General features: G+C 41.9%; 1 protein-coding gene across 1 annotated transcript; it reads right to left on the bottom strand.

Annotated features, from left to right (window-relative positions):
- Window positions 1-197: 197 nt before the first annotated feature.
- Window positions 198-18,883, bottom strand: slc7a8a (solute carrier family 7 member 8a). Its single transcript, XM_041031399.1, has 11 exons — window positions 18,072-18,883; window positions 12,873-13,077; window positions 10,106-10,257; window positions 5,572-5,697; window positions 4,522-4,675; window positions 3,911-4,034; window positions 3,597-3,700; window positions 3,306-3,402; window positions 3,005-3,154; window positions 2,624-2,801; window positions 198-2,394 (listed from the first exon to the last, which is right to left on the bottom strand). The coding sequence occupies exons 1-11, from the start codon at window positions 18,199-18,201 to the stop codon at window positions 2,234-2,236; spliced, it is 1,581 nt and encodes a 526-aa protein (XP_040887333.1). The 5' UTR covers window positions 18,202-18,883; the 3' UTR covers window positions 198-2,233.
- Window positions 18,884-19,566: the final 683 nt, after the last annotated feature.

The following is a 19,566-nucleotide window of genomic DNA, read 5'->3' as shown; positions in this document are numbered from 1 at the left end:
TTACATTTTCAGAACTTGTGATTCTATATGACACAAAGCTGCAGCATTTGATTTCTGAGGTGGAAACATGTTCAGGCCTCATTGATGCACAGTAAGGGTCTTGCTAAAAGTTTTTCACAGTTTATGTCTTCTCATTGTTGAAAGCACTGAACACTTTTTTTTTTTTTTTAATAAATGAGGACCTAAATTACAATGTCAAACATTAGTCAGTGGTTTTTATTTACGAAGAGACAATATACAGACTTTCATGACATCTGTGCATACTGTAAATACACAACAACCATACAGGCACAACACACAATCATTGTACTTGTAAAGACATCCAAGACACCCTGTTCCCCTTAGAGCATAATAAGAGCAACCTTTACAGTACTGGCCCAATTTTAATGGTACTTTGATAGTTAAAATTACACCTGACATCCTCTGTAAGATTTTTTGGGGATTGGGTGTGAGATTGAGACTCCTGAGGAAATAAATACCTAAAAGCACCAGTAGAGACATTTACCACTAACAGACTGGATTTAAAAGAAGCAATGAGTCAAATCTGTAGAGTTTTCGTGGTCTGGAGGTTTTAGGCAGTGTATGTAAGGAGAAGGCAGCGGGGATGCCCTGAGACACTAACAGTTTATAGAAAGACAGAAGACATTAAAGTATATAGTGTGTGTTTATGTATGGAGGTGTTGTTATTATAACATACAGCATAAGTATAGATGCATAACTATAACCACACAGCACAGAATGGATTCATACAGGGGTGTATGTTCAGTTTTTGCTGGTGCCTGTACTAATATTGCACTATAAAATAATTTCTAGTGAACTGTATGCATCAAATATGTTTTTTAAAGTAAAGCTCTCTTTCCTACAATCTAAATAAAGCACAAAAAAATCTAAACACAGCTAGATGTTAAGCTACAAAAATACTTTTGCCGTAAAACATGAAAGACAGTCAATGCCTCTGTTAAACTGTTTTCATACGGGCATTCACGTGTCGGTGTAGGGATTTGCACATTAACGATGCAAACGTGGTGGTGAAAACTATCATGTCTTTCCTATGTATTCTTTCTAGTTGTCTATGTCATCTGCTACACCCGCAGTTTTAACGGGATACCTATTTGTGTAGTGTCCACACAAGAACTCAAAACTCTCAGCTCTGTTTAAAAACGGACAATTTCTTTGTCCCCTAAGTATGAGGATTAACTATCTCTCCACCTCAGTCAAAACACAGCTATAATGGCACCCAAGTACAGAACATATCCTAATTAAGGCAGTTAATAAGAACTGTGCATCATTAACCAGCACATTTACAAATACAAAGTACAGATCACACTTCAGTTCTCAGGTGTTCACCTTTGCAGTTTCAAGAGTAAAAAATAGGCCCAAGATGAATATGATGCTGAATAGAAAAAAATATCAACAAAACTAAAATTAACATATTAAAACTAAAATAACGAAGAAAGAAAATGATATAAACAATTATCACAATTACAAAAAAAAAAAAAAAAACCAGATAAACATTTTGGAATCACAGTCACCTTTAAAAACAAAACAACAGTACTTAGTGTACGTCACAACATGAAATGACTTGATCTGAATCTGATTTTCTGCTTTGACAAAGTACAGCTTTGGTGTGTTGAATGTATGACAAAGCAAAATTTACAATGTGGCAAAAAAGAACCCAAAAAATCAACCAAAAAACAAAAGCAAATAAACAAAAAGTGTTTGTGTCGCCATCACAGTACAGGAAGAGTCTTTTGATAATAATAAAAAATACTAAAAAAAAAACAAAATGTTGCTTTTACAGTAGGAGTGTGCAGAGAGTGTGTGGAGGGGACAGAGAGGGTCAGAAGCAGGGTGAGGATGATGATGCTGCTGATGATGATAAAGAGTAGTAAATGATTAAATGTGCATGTTTAAACACATAATGAGGAGTTGGAAGGTACTAACCTTTCTTTATTGCACTGTTGAAGGACCCCAGATAGAAAAGTTTGAGGTCATGTTTCTCTAAACATCTCATACTATTTTTGGCACAAAAATTATTGATTGATACAATGCTGAAAACCAAAATATATATATATATATATGTTGAAGACAAGATGTGGGGGCACAAGTGTTGATCAGTTAGTCCGCTACCAACTGTGATGTATGTTTGCATGTGTCTTTGTGTATGAGTGCGCCCACATGTGCGTCTGCTTTTGCCTGTTTTTGGGGGAGGTGGGTGATAAAGACGTGCACTTTAGCAGTCCGCCGACTTGTGGTTGTCTCCGTCCTCCTTAGAGAGAGGAGACCTGGCCTCTTTCATTTCCTCTCCTTCCTCTCCGCTCCCGCTGCTGCTGCTATCACCCTCGGCTGGATACACCACCACACAAAACTTCTGGCCCAGGTATGTCATCTTGTCTGGAAGGAGACAACGACAAAAAGTTTTAGGAAGAGGGCAATAATGGGATCAAGGGCAAGGGCAATTCAAATTATGAGTTTAATTTCTTCCCTTTAACTTTAATTGGCTTATTTCCCTAAATGCTGACTTATTCTATAGACTTGCCTACACATACAGTATAATAATATGAATTTGTTTTTTAAAAAATGCCCAAAACCACATGATGGAGCCCAGGATAAGCTAACGTACCAACAAAGGCATCAAAGCACTGTGGCTTGTTGTCCCAGTAGACTCCCAGGAAATAGACGGGAACGCCGGTCAGCATGATGGCCAGGCCGATGCCACACACCACAGGCTCGGAGTAAAGGGAGAAGATGAGCAAGAAGGCCCAGAAGATGAGGTAAATGACCGGCCATATCAGGCTGACCTGGAGGAGGGAACAAAGGGACACATTTCCACAGTCAGGCAGTTTAATTTCCACAGTCAGGCAGTTTAATTTTGTACTTTAGAATATTACAGTTTAAATGAAATGCAGATCCACTATACATGGTAACTGGTACAGGCCTTCACAAAGCTAAAATAAAAAAAATAAATAAATAAAATAAAATAAAACCCATCACATAAACAGACCTTGATTGGCCGGTGCATGTTGGGCTGTTTGATGCGCAAGACAATCTGCCCAGCGACAGTGACTCCATAGAAGAGGTAGTTAATGAAGCCCACGTAGTTGATGAGAGTGTACATGTCACTGGTGCACAGCATAAGCAGAGTGGACAGGCACTGGGGAGAAAGAAGGACAGTTTGTGGTTTGTCAAGATGCTGCTTCTTGGTCGAGGTCTTGTGAGGTTTCAATTTTGTATCACAAGAGACTGAACCAGACTCATCCAGAGGAGATAATGAGAAGGAGCGTAGGGGTGAGAACACAACTCACAGTGAAGAGCAGAGCAGGGATGGGAGTGCGGCGTTTTACATGAATCATGGCCAGCAGGCTGGGGAGGTGGCCCTCTCTGGCTCCAGCAAAGAACAATCTATATAAGACAGAGATGCAGAAAAAAAAACAGAATTTAAGTCTACAGTACATCCAAACATCAAAAATTGTTTTAAAATTGATTCTAAATACACTAAATGTGAGTTATTTCATGTTGAGTTTTGTTTTTTGTGTTTTTTTCACAAAAACCAATAAACTGAGCATCAGGTGAAAGTCAGTAATGAGCCAACTAACCTTGAAGAGGTAAAGAGGGAACCGTTGACTCCCCCAAAAGTGGACAGGGCCACAGAAATAGGCATGATCCACGCCATAACTCCCAGCAGCTTCTCACCAAACGTCTGGGATGGAAGACAGGAGGATGAAGGTTAGAGGTTACATGAGACGGATGGAACAGGTGAGCAAAGCAGACACGCAGAAGCAACTAATGAGGTACAAAAAGGTTATCATCCAACACATTTGACCAACAGGGACCAACAGGGACCAACAGAGGGCGACAAAGTCCAAATAGAGTCAGAGGACCACTCTGAGTCACAATCACAGCTACTCACCACAGCAACAGCGTTTGAGGCGAGCAGCTCCTGGGGACTCATGGCCGTGACATAGGCAATATTGGCAAAGACGTAGACGAAGGTCACCAAGGGGATGGAGATGAAGATGGCACGAGGAAGGTTCCTGCATGGAGACAATAAAAAACAGTATTTAGTTAGACATAATGAGGAGGAAAGCAGAAGAGAAGGAGGGAGAGGGGGGGATTTGAGGCAGGAAATTAAAAGTGGTACCTTAGAGAAGGTGTATTAATGGATACCAAGGTTATTAAAAATTGTGGGATTGTTTTAAAAAAAGAGATAGATGGAAAATACAAAGGAAATTAAAAAATAAACTCTTTCATACATCAGGAGATTGTTCTGGGTCAGCGGCCCGACATTAGGAATGATAGTGAGAGTTTCTTCCGAGTCAAATGCATTTCAGAGAGCTCTAACAAAAAGGATCAGGGATTAAACTGGAAAGCTTAGTTGGTATGCGACTGCTAATCACCGAAATAGCTACAAGCAGCTTTTAAATCAGGTATATTCCTATGGCAATGACACATTGAGTGCTGATGGAGGGTAGTTTTCTAACCACAGCAGCACAGTATTTCTAGATATGTGAAAGGTCTTACACATAGGGGTCCACCAGCTCCTCTGTGACGTAGTTGAGGAAGTTCCACCCTCCATAGGCGAAGGAGCCTTGTAGAAAGGCTAAGGCTATCAAACCCACATCATAGTCCTGGAAGGGCTCAAAGGCATTGGCTGGTTCCAACCAGTAGTACTCTCCTACAGGTAAGAGAAGGTAATGCAAGAGAAGAGGCATGAGGTTTAATTTGGTGCAGCAGTCAGGGAACATTCTGCTTTTTATAGTTGCAGGAAAACCCACTCGATTTCTATTAAACCGCCTCCTTTATTTTGGGTTTTCTGCATTCCTTGTGTAAATTTGAATGCCATTACCTAACTAAGTAGGTCTGTTCCTGATAATTTCACACTGGTTTGCAAATGTTGTTTTGCTGAGGGGGTAAACAGACCCGATTTCCATTTAAGTCTGGGCTTGCTGTGAAAACCCAGCTGAAAATCATCATCTAATGCAATCAGCATGTGTAAAACAAGTTGTAAAAGGCATTCTGTTAAATCCCTGTTAAGTGATTTCCACTGTGATCCCCTGAAATTTACTGAGACATTATCAAATACTCATGCATCATGCACTAAAATCTTTTTTTGTTATTATATTTTTCCTTAAATCCTTTCAAAATGCATGTTTCCAGAGAGCATGACAAATTTTCCACTCTGCTGTCTCATATATGACCTAGGTCTCCCATCAAGTCAGCCTCTGAATTCTTCGTTATCTTCAAACACTCACGCAGAAATCCCCATTTTGTTGTTTCAGGGGCCTACTCTCTCTGGCCGCTGTAATAACTGGCCCTCAGCCATGTTTGAATTGTTAACCCACACAGGCGTGCTGATACTAGCAATGTGAGTTTTAACCAAAAGGGCCCCAGCAACTTATTGACCCCTGTGGCGTCCATGGGGAGTCTATACTGTCCGAGATGGATGTCCCCAGTGACCGTGGATGTGTGTGTGTGACTTTTTGCTTTTCACACACCGACAGAGAAACCACCAGGTGGACTGTACTTTGGACCAGGTGTTCATGGATGCACAGACGGCCTTGGCCAGCTTACCCTTGCAGATCTGCACAATGCCCATGACGATGATGAGGGCGAGGGCCAGCAGTTTGCCGGCGGTGAAGATGTCCTGCACCCGGGTGGCCCATCTCACGCTGGAGCAGTTCACCCATGTCAGCAGCACTAAACAGACACACACACATGCACAAAAAGACCATAAAACACACGATCAGGTTTTATTTTACCCCTTCCCACAAATTCAGCCTGAAATTTTTATATTTTTGGGGCTCCTCTATATTCTAAAATAAAATTTCTGCTGGTTTGAATAATGTTTGGCAGCACAAGACGAGGTCATGGAGTGAAATTAGTCGGAAAAATAAAAAGATCAGAGACATTACAGCAAACACATGACTCTACATTCCACACAACATGCACTTACTGGTTTATGTGTTGACTGTTTTATTGGTCTTGTAAAAAAAAAAAAAAAAAAAAAAAAAAATAAAAGCTGTCACTGCATTGTTTGTAGTAGTACTGGTAAAATTGCCCAAGAGAAGAAGAAGTTATGAAAGTGATTATTATCACTGATAAAGGCAATAACCTTGAAATTTTCTTGACAGAAAGGGTCAGTGAAGGGAGAAAGATTAAAAGCTGCACACATGAACATATGTGACATGACATGTCAACAGCAGCCTTTGACTCTGCTGCTGCATCATCGCTTTGAACTTCACCTGTTATCTGTTACAGCTCATGTCTTACCTGCAGTACTTCTGTTTTTCTTTCAAAGTACTTAAAGTATTTCACATTCAGATATGCTTCAATGATTCAAGCTGTTTTTTCTGACTTCTATAACTTTTATCTATTAAACTTTAATTTATAATAATAATCCTGTTCATGCATCTCAAAATGTAAAGACAAAAAAGAACTTGCAGAAAAAAGTCTAGACAGTAAAAATTATGGAAAAACCTATGACTATTTATTTATTACCTAATAATTATTTGACAACCTCATTCTCAACCCCATTTTATTTATTTATTCAGTTACCAAGTAAATACGTGCCACAGTTTGTTGATTTGGAAAATGTTTTGGAAATCCTTTTCAACTCACTCCAACTTGAGTCTGAGCTAACACAGACAAAGATAATGGATTTGATCTGTACCGCTGAGTACAACAGGCCAGTGGGTTCAGGCCAATAGGGTGCCATTAAATAATAGGCCAGGTTGACTCTGCGGGATTCAGTTCATCACATTAAATAACTCTGAGCTGAGCTGCCACTGCAGGGAACAAAGGCAGATGCACATGAACAGACATGCATGGCTCTGCACTGATATGAACATAGTGTTAGATGTGTGATATCGGATGGATGGAGTGGGGTTTGAAGACTGGGCTTGTTTGCAGATGTCATGGGGGAAGTTTATGATGTTTTTAGGTAGGCGAGTGTTTAAAGGCAGGAAAAGTTAGGACATAAACTGCCTGTGTTTCCCTCACAAACAGAATGACTACAGCAGACAGAGCAAGAGGTGAGGAGAGGGGGAGTGCCTCTAATACTACTACTACTACTAGTACTCCAAAAAAAAAAGAAGAAAAAACAGGAAATGAGGGACTACACACACAAACCTCATGACTTAATTTGTGTACTGTGTACACACAATAAACTACCAACTGATCCACCAAATACAACTTAAACCTCTCAGCTCAACCATCAGTAAACAGAGTTGTTTCAGTAACCAGATTTTCTTTCTGCCACCATATTGCATTATAATAACAACATATTTGCCCCTTCCCAGTCTCCTCTGCAGACTGGCAGGCTGCGAGTAAACACCTGAGGACACATTCGCCAAACCACAGAGCTGAGGGGCCGCTCAGCTGTCTGTAAGCTGAGTATACAAAATGTGTTATGTGTGTGTGCAAACTTGCTGAGTTAACTACAAGTCTGCTGGAAAACATGACAGAGTTATGACCTCGTACTCTGCCATCTGTAGGAAGAGACGGACCCCAGAGGGAACCCCCTCCCCACACACATGTTGTTGAAATGGTACACCTTGGAAAACCTTTTGCCACGCAAATTGAAATGACCAGACCAGTCGGTGACTGGAAGCCTCCGGTTTGACTGTCACTTAATCTGGTTATGGCTGGATTTGTCCGAAAGGTAAGAAAGGTTATACCCTGCACACTGTTATACAATAGTCAACAAGGGCCACATTTAAGACATCACAGAAATGCCTAAACACAGAAGCAGATAAACACACACACATGCTGCCCCTATAAACAACAAGGATGACATCAGAACTGAGGGGAAACAGCTAACCTCTCACCCACTTTTCCCCTGCAACAACAACTGCAAAACAAGGATAAAGCATCTACGAAAAAGGGCCAGCAGCTCAAGTTTGTTGCTGAAAGCTGCCTGGCAACATCTGTCCAATTGACTCAAGACACTCTGCTGGCTCAGCCAATCAAAATCAGCTTAGCTAAAAAAAAAAAAAATCAGAGTTGGGCAATAAAATGACTGCTAGCTGTTCTTGTCAGAACTATGCACATTTTGCTTTAGGGTACTCATGGAAATGACAGGTGAATATAGGTCAATGTGTCAATGTGTGTAATTTAAACAAAAACACTTCAGAGTGTTCAGAGAGTGCAGAGCCTGTTTGGCTTTAACGAACAGCGATCAAAGCAGATTTCACCCATTTCCAGCTAAACAGAGTTTAGAATACAATATTTTGAATTTATTTTAAACCTACTCCCACAGATTTCATCTTACTTTTACCTAATGTAGTTGTAGAGTTGTTTCTGGATATTCCATACTGTGTTTCTGTAATTTAATGCAATTGCCTATTTGGCATAATCTGACAAGACAGATTTCATGTGTCATCTGGATCTGGGAGCAGATCCAGACCCTGATGACAAACATAAACTGAAAACATAACTTCTTTGGCAGAGGCGATGAAGTAGTGGATCTCTAGGTTCACTGAGTTTGTGCATATTATTGCCTGTGCCTTTGGAGAGTGAGGTTTCCACATTGTCAGGCCAAATGGAGCGGCCAACTGAGCCCATCTGCCAGAGAACAGCGTGTCACAGGACGTCCCCGGTGCTTTCCACCTCCCGGAAAAAAAACTCTTTCAACATCAGTTAATGGAAAAGAGATATATTTTTTAAAAAATACAGCGGCAACTACTAGATTCCAACTTTCTGCTAAAGCACCCAAACAAAAACTGAGTGACAAGCTGAACTGTATTTGACAGCTCCAGTCTCTCCAGTTCCACCAGTTCCTTTTTTTCTGTAGATGACATGAACCACTCACCTACTTTTAGAGGAACATGCAAAAACCAGTAACCAATTTGAGCTCAGAGTAGAAGAATAGTAATTTCAGAAAAAAAAAGAAAAAAGTTTGCGCAACTCAAAGAAAAGGACACAGTTGTTTTCCATCTCCCTTCTCAATTGGCATCATCACAGTTGAAGGGGTGAGTGATTATGAAATGGTTGACAGGTCGTGTTGGGGTACAAACAGAGAACAATCATGTTTTGTAATCAGCCACAAGGACACACTCTTCCTCTGCGTCCATGCCTGTCTCTCTCTCTGTCTGAAGGCTGCCTGCAGTATTTGACCAGTGAGTGTGAACTTTGTTGAAGGTTTCAAATCCACCACTGTCATGTCACCGACAACACATTGATCCATTTGTCTTCACGCGTTCGCTGCTCACTGCTACTCTACCCTCTGGCTGCTTTGGGGCAAATACTGGGACAAAGACAAGACACAAACTGGACAAATCAAGCCGTAATTCAGCCAGTCTGTGACTGCTTTAAGTAATCAGTGTATTATAGGTAGCTTTGATGATATAACTGCAGCCAACAGAGTGAATGCTGCTGCAGCAGAACATGTGCTTTAACGTTAAACACTGTACTTTACAGGATCTAAGCTACTTTTATATTTTGTCCAGCAGCTCGACCCTGTATGTCAAACAGTCTTGTACCTGTGTCAACATTTGTGCACAGCGTCAGCAATTGTTTTTTTAAATAATGCAATCCTATGTAAACCTGCTGGTTTTCAAAGTCTGAGCCTGTCTCAACAAGCCCTCTCGAAGTACTCTCTGTCTTTTTGCAGGATTTCTTTACGCCATCTCTGCTCCTTTATCTCCACATAATAAACCCTGACTCAGGGAGGACACACAGCTTTTAGTTGCTTCGCCAAGGAAGTACACTACTGATGAAGAAAGCTTTCGCCTCAGACAGAATTGTCATGTATGTGAGCACTTGTTGACACGGCTGTCAAAGCATGTTGAGCATGTCACTGCTTATTTGACAAGAAAGAGACAGAACAGAGAAGGAAGCTCTTACAGGTCCAAGGGTTAAATGTCTGTGACAGTTAATATTTTTTGCTCAATCCTCATGATGAGTATTCCTGTCATGATTGTGACACACGGCTTACACATGTCTGTCATTCCCAGTACTGGTTATACTGGTATTGTACATCACAGGCGCTGTGTATTTATCTACATGCAGGTGTTAGCCTTGCAAGTTTTGCTGAAGACTCCAAAATCAAATAAGGAAAATGATGCAGTATGTTCTGCATACATGTCAGACTTGACGTGTTACTTACAGAGGCAGACGGCAGCCAGCAGGCGCAGGCCGTTCTCTGGGGGGAAGCAGGTGGGGAACAGAGGCTGCAGGATGTAGTTGGAGAACGTCAGTGCGATCACAGCCTGGTTGGTCGGGTAGATGACCAGCACGGCGATCCACAGACGCAGGAACCTGAGACAAAAAGGAGGGTATTATGGTTACATGTGAGAAACAGCAGGGTGTCAGGATCAAATACAATGTGTAGGAGCTCTAACAGGTGAGAATAAACAGGAGGAAACACACCACAGAGGTACATGCACCACATATACATCCTTCCATTTACATGAGCTCTGGGAAATTACGTTGGGTATGTTTTGCTATTTTGGGAGATTTTACAGGCTAAACAATTAAACAATTAATAGAAAAAAATAGGCCAAGAGATTAAGGCAATACAAATAATAATCCCTCGCAGTCCTCGAGACAAAGAAAAGGGGAAACCCCATGCTGGGCGTTCTGTTTTTAACCTGCTTTGATGTTTAGCTATAGGCATCTGCGATTTACCCCACAATTTTATTTAACACTGCAGTGAAAACTTGCAGTGGAAAGATCAGACTGATCAGATTTGTGTTTATTAGCTTTGGTGACTCATTCAGCTTTTGAAACTGCGAGGGTTGCCAGTCTGTTTAAGGAGCTGCAGTCACGGAGGAACATCATGATGCACCAGTATGTCAGCACATCGTGGGTATTAGTCACTGTCTGCCTCAAAAAACAGCCCAGTCCTTTATGGGTTTTACTACAGACGTGTGTGGAGTTGCAGATGTGAGATGACGTATGATGTAGGAGAGCAGGCGGGAGCTGGGGTTTAGCTGAGTGTAGCAGGAGAGACCAGGCGTGAGGTTTGTCCACGAAATTCTCCGAAAGCTTATAGAAGGATCATCACACCTGACTGCGTTAACGGGATTGTGCCTCACTGGAATGTGTATGTGTGTTTAACATAAAAGTGTAGATTCAAATGGAGACCAAGGCTGACTGAAACTTCCATGTAGACACCAGTTGGTTCCCAATTTAAGTACATTAAGCCACGTATTTCTTGAGGTAATTGTTCTTCAAGTTTTGGTTGTTTCATTTTACATTTTCTGCAACTTTTTACTTTTAACTCCATTTTAAAGGAAAATGTACTTTTACTCTGCATGTTAAGTTTTTATATGCCACCTGGACCAGCTAAAACACATATGAATAATAGGAAACATAGAATTAACACAGGTAAATGACATATAAGCATCCATTCCTTCGTACTCCTACATTCACTTTCATTGTCCGTTCATTTTCCGCTCTGACAAACTTTATATAGCGACCCCCTGTATCCTGTTGCATCTATAGCAGTGTCTATACTGCACTTCATGGGTGTAACACAACCCTCATAAGTCTGACATAACAAAGAGCCTTTGTACTTGAAACACTGTCCAATCAAGTTTTTTTTTTTGGACACAATTTTACGAGCTCTTCCGTTTTTCTACGAGCCCACTTTCATCCAGCTGCAACAAGGTGATGTAAGTATTTCCTTCACTGCAGTTATTGACTTATGTGCACAAGCAAACACAACTGCACCCTTCCCCATTCACACACACACTGTGACAAAAGCAGCAAGACAACAAAAACAAACACTCCTTGAAGACAGTTTATTTATCCTAGTCAGAGGGCACAGGGAAACGGAGTGGCCCCGACACTTCAAACCGAGCATCTGAAGCCATGAAGTTCATTGATGTGTATTGATAGCTACTGTACAAAGGGACAAAAACAATCATTGGCTGTTTTGTCTGGTCGAATTCCTCTCCCAAAAACACCCTGTGATAGTTGAAAAAACAATGCTCTAATGTGTATTTACTCTCTGGGCAAAAGCACAGTGTGTGTGAAATCTGCTCTAACAAACGATATTGTTTTGCTCGGAAATTATTCGAACACAGTTCCCAAGCGTTTACTGTAAGCAGCGTTACCTTAAAGCTAAGCGTTTATGGATGAATGGAAGACGGCTGTGGGTTGAAGATAATTTCAAAACAGGATGAAACACCCCACAGCAGCATGACATCTGTAATTCTGTGAGTCAATCTGACTCTTAGTGAATCTTCTTTTATCTGTGGGCATTTTTATATATAGTTTTTATATATAGTTCGTTTTGGCTTAATATCTTTTTACTTAACTTGACTACAAGCTAAAGACCCCCTGCTCAGGACCAAGATGTCTGACCTACATCAGAAAGCTCATCCACCTGGATAAAGAGAGGAATCTAGACATGTTGGTATGCTCACCTAAATCCTTGTCAAGTGAACTTTAATTGTTTGGGAGGCCCCTTCTTCTTGAAAACTGGGTCATATGCTTAGTAGACAGTACTTTTAAGCACGATGATGTCAGGGTCAAACTTTACTGAACTGAGAGTCAAGATAAAAAAAATAATGAAGCCAACATTTGTGGAACAGTTGATTCCTGCTTTTGCAAAAATAACTGATGGAATAAAATCATTTTAAAACTTAAGCGTAACTAAAAATAATGTTTTGAATTCGTATTTCTGCAGTGAAGACAGACTACTAGATCAAAACTAGTGAACAGCAACTCAAAACCCCCACCCTAACCCAAAAACCCTCCTCTTAAAAAGATCTTTCCTTTGTTTTATCTCAGCAGCCTCTGATGTTTTGTGCCCACAGACTCAGATCACACCTTCAAGCGTCATATGAAAATACACCTGAACGTCACTTTGACTGTTTCCAACCACAAGCAGGCAAAGTTTCCATGAATGTGTGGTGTGTGCTCACCCAGCCAGCCCTCCAAAGATGTCCTTGACATAAGAGTAGTCTCCTCCCGACTTGGGGATGGTGACGCCCAGCTCGGCGTAGCACAGCGCCCCGATGGCGGTGATGATGCCAGTGATGATCCAGACGATCAGGGCCAAACCCACCGAGCTGGCGTTCTCCATCACTCCCTTGGGACTGACGAAGATACCTGAGCCGATAATGTTACCTGGCGGAGATAGAGAGGGAGGACAAAAAGGTGTCATGTCTCATTACAAACTGAAAATGAGGTTGTCTTTATGGTTCAAGATCAGTTTAGTTGTCATAGGAAGTCTGCTAATTGAATTTTAGCTGTCTGGAAAAGTAAGAAAACAAAATAAATGTAAAACAGTTTAGCATGATTTAAAAAAAAAAGGGATTAAAAAAGTATACACGATTTGTAGATATGAGATACAATTATACTTTCTAAATTGTCTATACAGACAAGTTTATTTATATTTAAGTCAGGCACATTACATCTGCTTGTGCAGGGCCTGTGAGTGGTTTGAGGGTGCACCATGACTGGAAAACTACAACTTCAAATAGTAAAAAGTTCATTTGTAGATGGTTACAGGGTGACTTCCCCTAAAAGCACCGTGCTCAGACAGAGAAAACAAACAGGAAAAGGAATGAGGTCATGAGTACAAAGTGAGAAGGAGAAAAAAAAATGTGAGTGAGAACACAATGTTAACAGTGGTGAAAAGGCAAAGGGGGAACCTGCAATCTGCTGACTACGCACAGCGCTATGAGAAGATGGAGCAAGACAGGGAGCGGGGTGAAAGAGTGCAAAGAGGGAGGAGGGATGAGAGGTGGATGGCGGGAGGGGGGGGGGGTGTTAATGCCCTGACATATTCAATGAGCATCAGAGTGCCAGGCAGTTTACAGAGGAGCTGAAAGATATAAAGATGGACGATTGGGTTCTGGTCCAACATGACAGGATTCGCTCCTTTGATAAAGCCGAGGTCAGAGGTCAGGAGCCTCCAATCAGATTCGGCCGACTGTGCTCTGGCTGTGCTTGAACTCGGCGACCAATAAAAAGGCAACAGGGTCAATGGTTGAAGGCCGGATGACAGGCCGAGTGGCATTTTACAGTACAAAAGTCAAAGGTATAAATGATACTGCCACATTCTGCGTTAAAGACTTAAAGACAGCCGCAGTAACTTATCAAGGCGATAAGAGAAAAAGCTACTACATTATTTTTATAACTTCCAGCTATATTTCCAGCTAGCTGCATCAACATACAACCATAGAAGTGCTGAAATAATATGTCACAAATTTAACTGAGACAATTTTAATCAACGGACGGATCATTTATGTCGTCTATCAAGCAAAGTTACGTCAAACAAAAATGGAAGCTGCAGATTAAAACACACCACACCCCTCTCCTTTGAGGAAATGGCTGAAGAGGGCAACAACTGCCATTCTGCAAAAAAATTATACTGCAGCTGCTTTCTCAAATCCGTGTAATCTAAAGCTGAGCATTTGTCAAACCACGTGCTGAACTGAAGGATGAGGACTTGCAAATTTGTTCAACATTAACAGATTCCATATGCATCATGTGCGAGTGGTAGGGACAGCCGCTCACTTATGTAACTCCAGTTGCAGGTGAAAGGTAAAAAGATCACAAACAGACCATCCCCTCCCTTGATTTTCTTGACATCTTTATGGCGGCAGTGGTCCTCAGAGCATGACCTTTGACATCTAGGCAAAAAAGTAGCCGTGCACTGAATCAGCACTTTTCTCTGCAAACTGCAAACTCCCTGCTATGCTGCAACATGTGACTGCTGGATGAGTTGATATTTAAACTTTTATATAAGGGTGAGGTGGTGCTTTTATTGGGGTGGCCAAATGTGCACACTTGCATGTTGTGTGTTTCTGTCATGTGCATCATCACTCACACCAGAGTGTGAGACTAATGCTGACTAACGTGGAATCTTCATGTTTCCTGTTCTTGCAGTCGTTTTTTACATCCTTTTGTCTCCGACCAGGCCAAGAGGGAACATCTTTATTTTTTATGTGCTGCTGCTTTACCACTGACTGAACAAACCCACTGAATGTTTATATCAGCAGAAGTAGACTATAAAAAGTCTGAACCGTCGTGTCTTTCGAGTGCGCCCACATCCCTTCTGTTCACGTCTCTTTTTCCCAACTCCTAAACTAAATGCCTCGGGATACTTTCATATCCTCCATTGTTACTGAATTGTTGTCTCACAGAGGAAGACGCTCGGCCTCACACATGCTCTCTGAGCACATTTCTGTTTGTTTGATGTCCTCTGATAGCAACAGGCTGCGGCTTCAGACTTCACACACAGTAATTCTGATGGTCTCAGGCAGCTCTTATGTTCTTTTAAGGATGTGACCTCTTATATGATTTGTGTAGAAATTGTATTCATGACTTTACGATGGCATTTCCAAACCTGCGAACACTATAAGGAACCAATGAGAGAACTTAGCTGTGGTGTTACTTGTTTGGGCCTCCACATGACACACGAGTGAATGCCACCGCTCAGTGAAACACCACTCACACCAACAGCAGGCTATGAATATTAACAAGTATGTGTGTGTCTGTGCAGCATTATGATATAATCCTAATCAGGCTTTATAAAGCCCTGTAAGATTAGTTCTTGCATTTCCTCTCAGTGTGAAATCTCTGTTCAAACAGCCACCAAGCTGAGGCAACCTGCTGCCTGGCCCTCAGCCAGAGCCTCACAGACCCTGCAGGCCTGTGTACACGCATGTGAGTTATTATTACACTGAAGCAATTTACGAGGCAGAACCACTAATGCTAACTGTAATAAAAATGATTAGATAAAAAGACCAGCGGTGACTCAAGCTTCTTCACATTTTGGCTCGAACCAACGTTCATAAATATTTCTGCCAATTAAGCATTTAGGCTCTGACATGTAATTCAATTCTAAAAGACAAAAGGATAAACGTAAAGTCGATATTTAATTAAAGTGATGTGAATGAAAGTCTATGCAGCAATTCCATTACAAAAACACACAGACTGGAGTCCAGCTCAGACATGGCTAAGCCAGGCAAGCTAATAAAACAGCATTATCAGGGCGGAGCCTTCTTCCACATGGCCAAAAGTTCACTTCTAATCCCAATTCCTGGCTTTGCACGTTTCTGGAGTTATGTGTGTGTGTGTGTGAGTGATAAATGCCTCCACTGTACAATAGGCCATAAAAACTGTTTGATGTCCTTGTGTGCTCTGCATTTTTCATGGAAACCCAGCGGGGCATGTTCACAACGAAAGGATCAGACGAGTCACCTGAGCTCATGTCTCTCTCCCACATGACAATGTGAGCTGAACGAGCATGAATGAATGACTTGGTCAAGGACGAAAGTCCTGGCCAAGAACAGTCTGGTGACTACGCCGAAGTGTATGGACTCTGGACGGCCACAAAAATCCTCTGAGATGTGTGGCTTAATGCTGCCAACCTGTTTATTAATACGCAGAACTGGAATGGAGAGTGATAAATTAAATGATTGAATTATTTAATTGGTGGTGCAAAGATGTGCTGAAGGGTGGTGCTAAAGAGAAGAGATGCTGCCCGCGTGCACAGGGATCTCTTACTTACATTATGATGTCTGATTTTAACAGGCACTTTACTGATCTTCAGTGGCAGAGCAAAAACTGGGCCTTTCCAGTGCAACCTCAAGGACTTAGGGAGTATTTCTCTCTTTCTTCTCCTCCTTTTTCCCAGCTTCACTCTTGCAGCAAACCTCTTGGGAATTCCCAAGTGCACGCACCCTTCTTTCCTCCCGTTACCGTGGAAACACAAGTGTGAATGAGTCATCCCCTCCCTTCTCTTCATCCCTGTCAAGGTCAACACGGAGACCACACACTCCTCAGACCCATCTGGACAACCTGTGCCACGTTTCATCCCCCTCTGTCTGTGTGATCGATCGATCGCCACTTGCTTGTCGTCTTTATCACTGGGTTATTTATCCCCATTAATATAGATTTAAGTTTACTTATATATGATAATTATTTGATGTTTAATTGTATATTTGAGCATTTTGGATATTTGGTCTGAGAAAAACAAGAACATTAAATGATTACCTTGGGATTTAGGTATGCACTAAAGATATGCACTTTCATTGTTTCCTGGCTTTCATTTAGCCAAATGATTAAATGATTACTGAGAAAATAATCTGCAGATTAATCGATAACTGAAGAGATGCAAAGCCAGGCAGTGAGCGTGTACTTGCTGCCTGAACATCAGTCTCTGTACAGATTATGGAAAGAATGGTCTAAATTGATGCAGAAGATACCAAGATATCCTAGCTTCAAACTCCACCACCACTGAGTTCCTACATTTCCCACAATGCAAATCAATGTAATCTCCTGATTACATCACTGAGGTTGTTTTCTTTGACTCTGGTGCCCTTTAAAGTTGTACTCTTCACTTCATATTCAAGAATACGCCACCCCCACCACTGTATCTCGCTGTGGCCAAGTAAAGTCATGTGAGTCTACTAATTGCTCTGAATGGACAAATCCCCTGAGCATCAGAGATGAGTGAGACTGAGGACATTATCAGCACTGGCCAGGGTGCAGAGAAATGATGAAAGCTTTGCTGATTAACGACTGCAGCTGAGGACAAAAGGTGTGAGACTTGCTGCGAGACACACTGAGACGGATCTGACCTCATTTTAAAGGAGTTACACAGAGTTTCAGTTACAAGCAAACCAGTGTGCAACTTTTTAGGTTGTCATTGTGCATGTGTGTGTGTGTGTATCCAGAATATGCCTTTGAGCCATCATGGTTTTAGGACTGTATGGTGTCATTTTCATATCTCAGACTAGTCACAGATTCTTATATGTGTGCAGAGAGGAAGCACGTGTTCACTTTTGGCCAGCTACTGTCTGTGTGACTGCTGTGGTGCACAGCTGCAGCAATATCACTTACTGTGTGTGCTGAAATACAACAGCCTGCAACAATCACCCGCATATTTATCAGAAACTTTATATACCTCATTCACTGAATGGTGGAATCTGACCCCAGTGCAGCTTTTGTACCCTGCTGAGGACTGAGTGTGTTTGAATGGGTAGCACTGTGCTGCACAGGTGGCAGTACACACTCTATTTCTGTCTTCTTTGTCTCTCTTTGTTTCTTACACTCTCACACTCAAACACAGTTTTCACACTTTCTCAGTACAAGTGACAACCACTTACCAATAATAATACCACAGGCGCTCACAAGCCCGATCTCCTTCTTGAGCGCAACTCCTCCATCGGACTCCTTAGCGGCAGCATCCTTGGCAGAGCCCGCTGTGCTGCTCCGTTGTCTCGGACCGTCCGTCATTTTGATAGCAGGACTTTTTTTAAAAAAAATCTTCTTTTCCACCTCACAGCACCTGATGCGGTGTGCTTGTCTCACCTTGTCCTCTAATGTGTCCTTTGTGCGTAAAACCACGTTCACTGAAACGTGCTGCACTAATCTGACAGAGGAAAGTTGTCTGGTATTGCGGTGTCAGCAACCTGTGACAATGAAGGTTTGAAAAGACAACTGAAAAACGGAAGCGCAAAAATAAGTGCAGGCTGCTGGAAGCCGTGCTAAAAGTCAGTGTCCTCTCCTCTGTATGGCTTCTTAAGGTCTGAGCACAATTGACAATTATGACTTGTACTGGTGCCTGTCCGTCTCACAGGTGGTGCTACAGGTTACAGTCTAAACGCACACCAAGTCCGGTGATCGATCCAAAAGCGCATATTCCAATGACATTCCTTAAAAGTGATCAAAGGAAATAATCTAGTCCCTCACTTTGCCTCTGATGTGAACAAAAGCAAGGATTAAAAACAAAAGCTCACAAAAACAACAAGCCCTCACTGTTTCCTTGTTCCAGGTGTGAGCTGAAGAGACAAAAGCATCCTCTCTGCGCGCAACCACAAGCTGCTCCAGCAGCGGGCGAAAAACAAGTCTTGTAAAGTCGTTCAGGTCTGCCTCATAAATATCCGGCCTGTGCTCAGCATGGACCGCAGAGGTTTCGTTTGAGTAAATATACATGTTCTCCTTCATATGAGCACCGTGGCTCCGCCCCGTTTCAGCCTCCCCCCACTCACTTAGACGCTGGGCTTGTTTTTCCTCCTTCAGCCTCTCTAGGACCCTCCCATCCCCTTTTTTTTTTCAACCATCAGCTGTTATTCGAAATTCACTCCTGCTGTTGCTGCACTCACACTGAGCACCTTCCACATGCAGAAATCCTCCCCAAACAAGGCACGTTTAGGTTTGATCTGCCAGTTTGATTTTTCTCCTGTCTCTCGACCGATTCCTCTGTCGCTGTCTTTTTTTCTCACAAGCACAGACATTCTCCCCCATTCACACTTATTATTCAACATGCAGCAGTAGCCAGAGCCTAAATTTAGCCCTTTCACGTAACTCACTCCTGCATGCCGCACGACTGCTGGTGTATTTTCATCCTGTACATGTATATACACATTGCATAGGATAGAGAAACTAGACTCTCCACATAGTGTTGTCAGAGGTTAGGCTGCTATAGTAGTAGGTTGATATTTTGTAATCAAGCAGCAAAACCAGACCTAACCTCTACCATATCTCCTGAGAGGTATGTCTGAGCAACTGTGACCCTACATTAAGACAAAAAAAATGAACATTTAATGAGATTTAAAAGACGTTGTCTCCTGGTCACAATACCAAAAACATTTCTGCCAC

Source organism: Toxotes jaculatrix, chromosome 23, assembly GCF_017976425.1.
Source record: "Toxotes jaculatrix isolate fToxJac2 chromosome 23, fToxJac2.pri, whole genome shotgun sequence".
NCBI lineage: Eukaryota > Metazoa > Chordata > Actinopteri > Toxotidae > Toxotes > Toxotes jaculatrix.
This window is presented reverse-complemented; position numbering and strand designations above follow the sequence as displayed.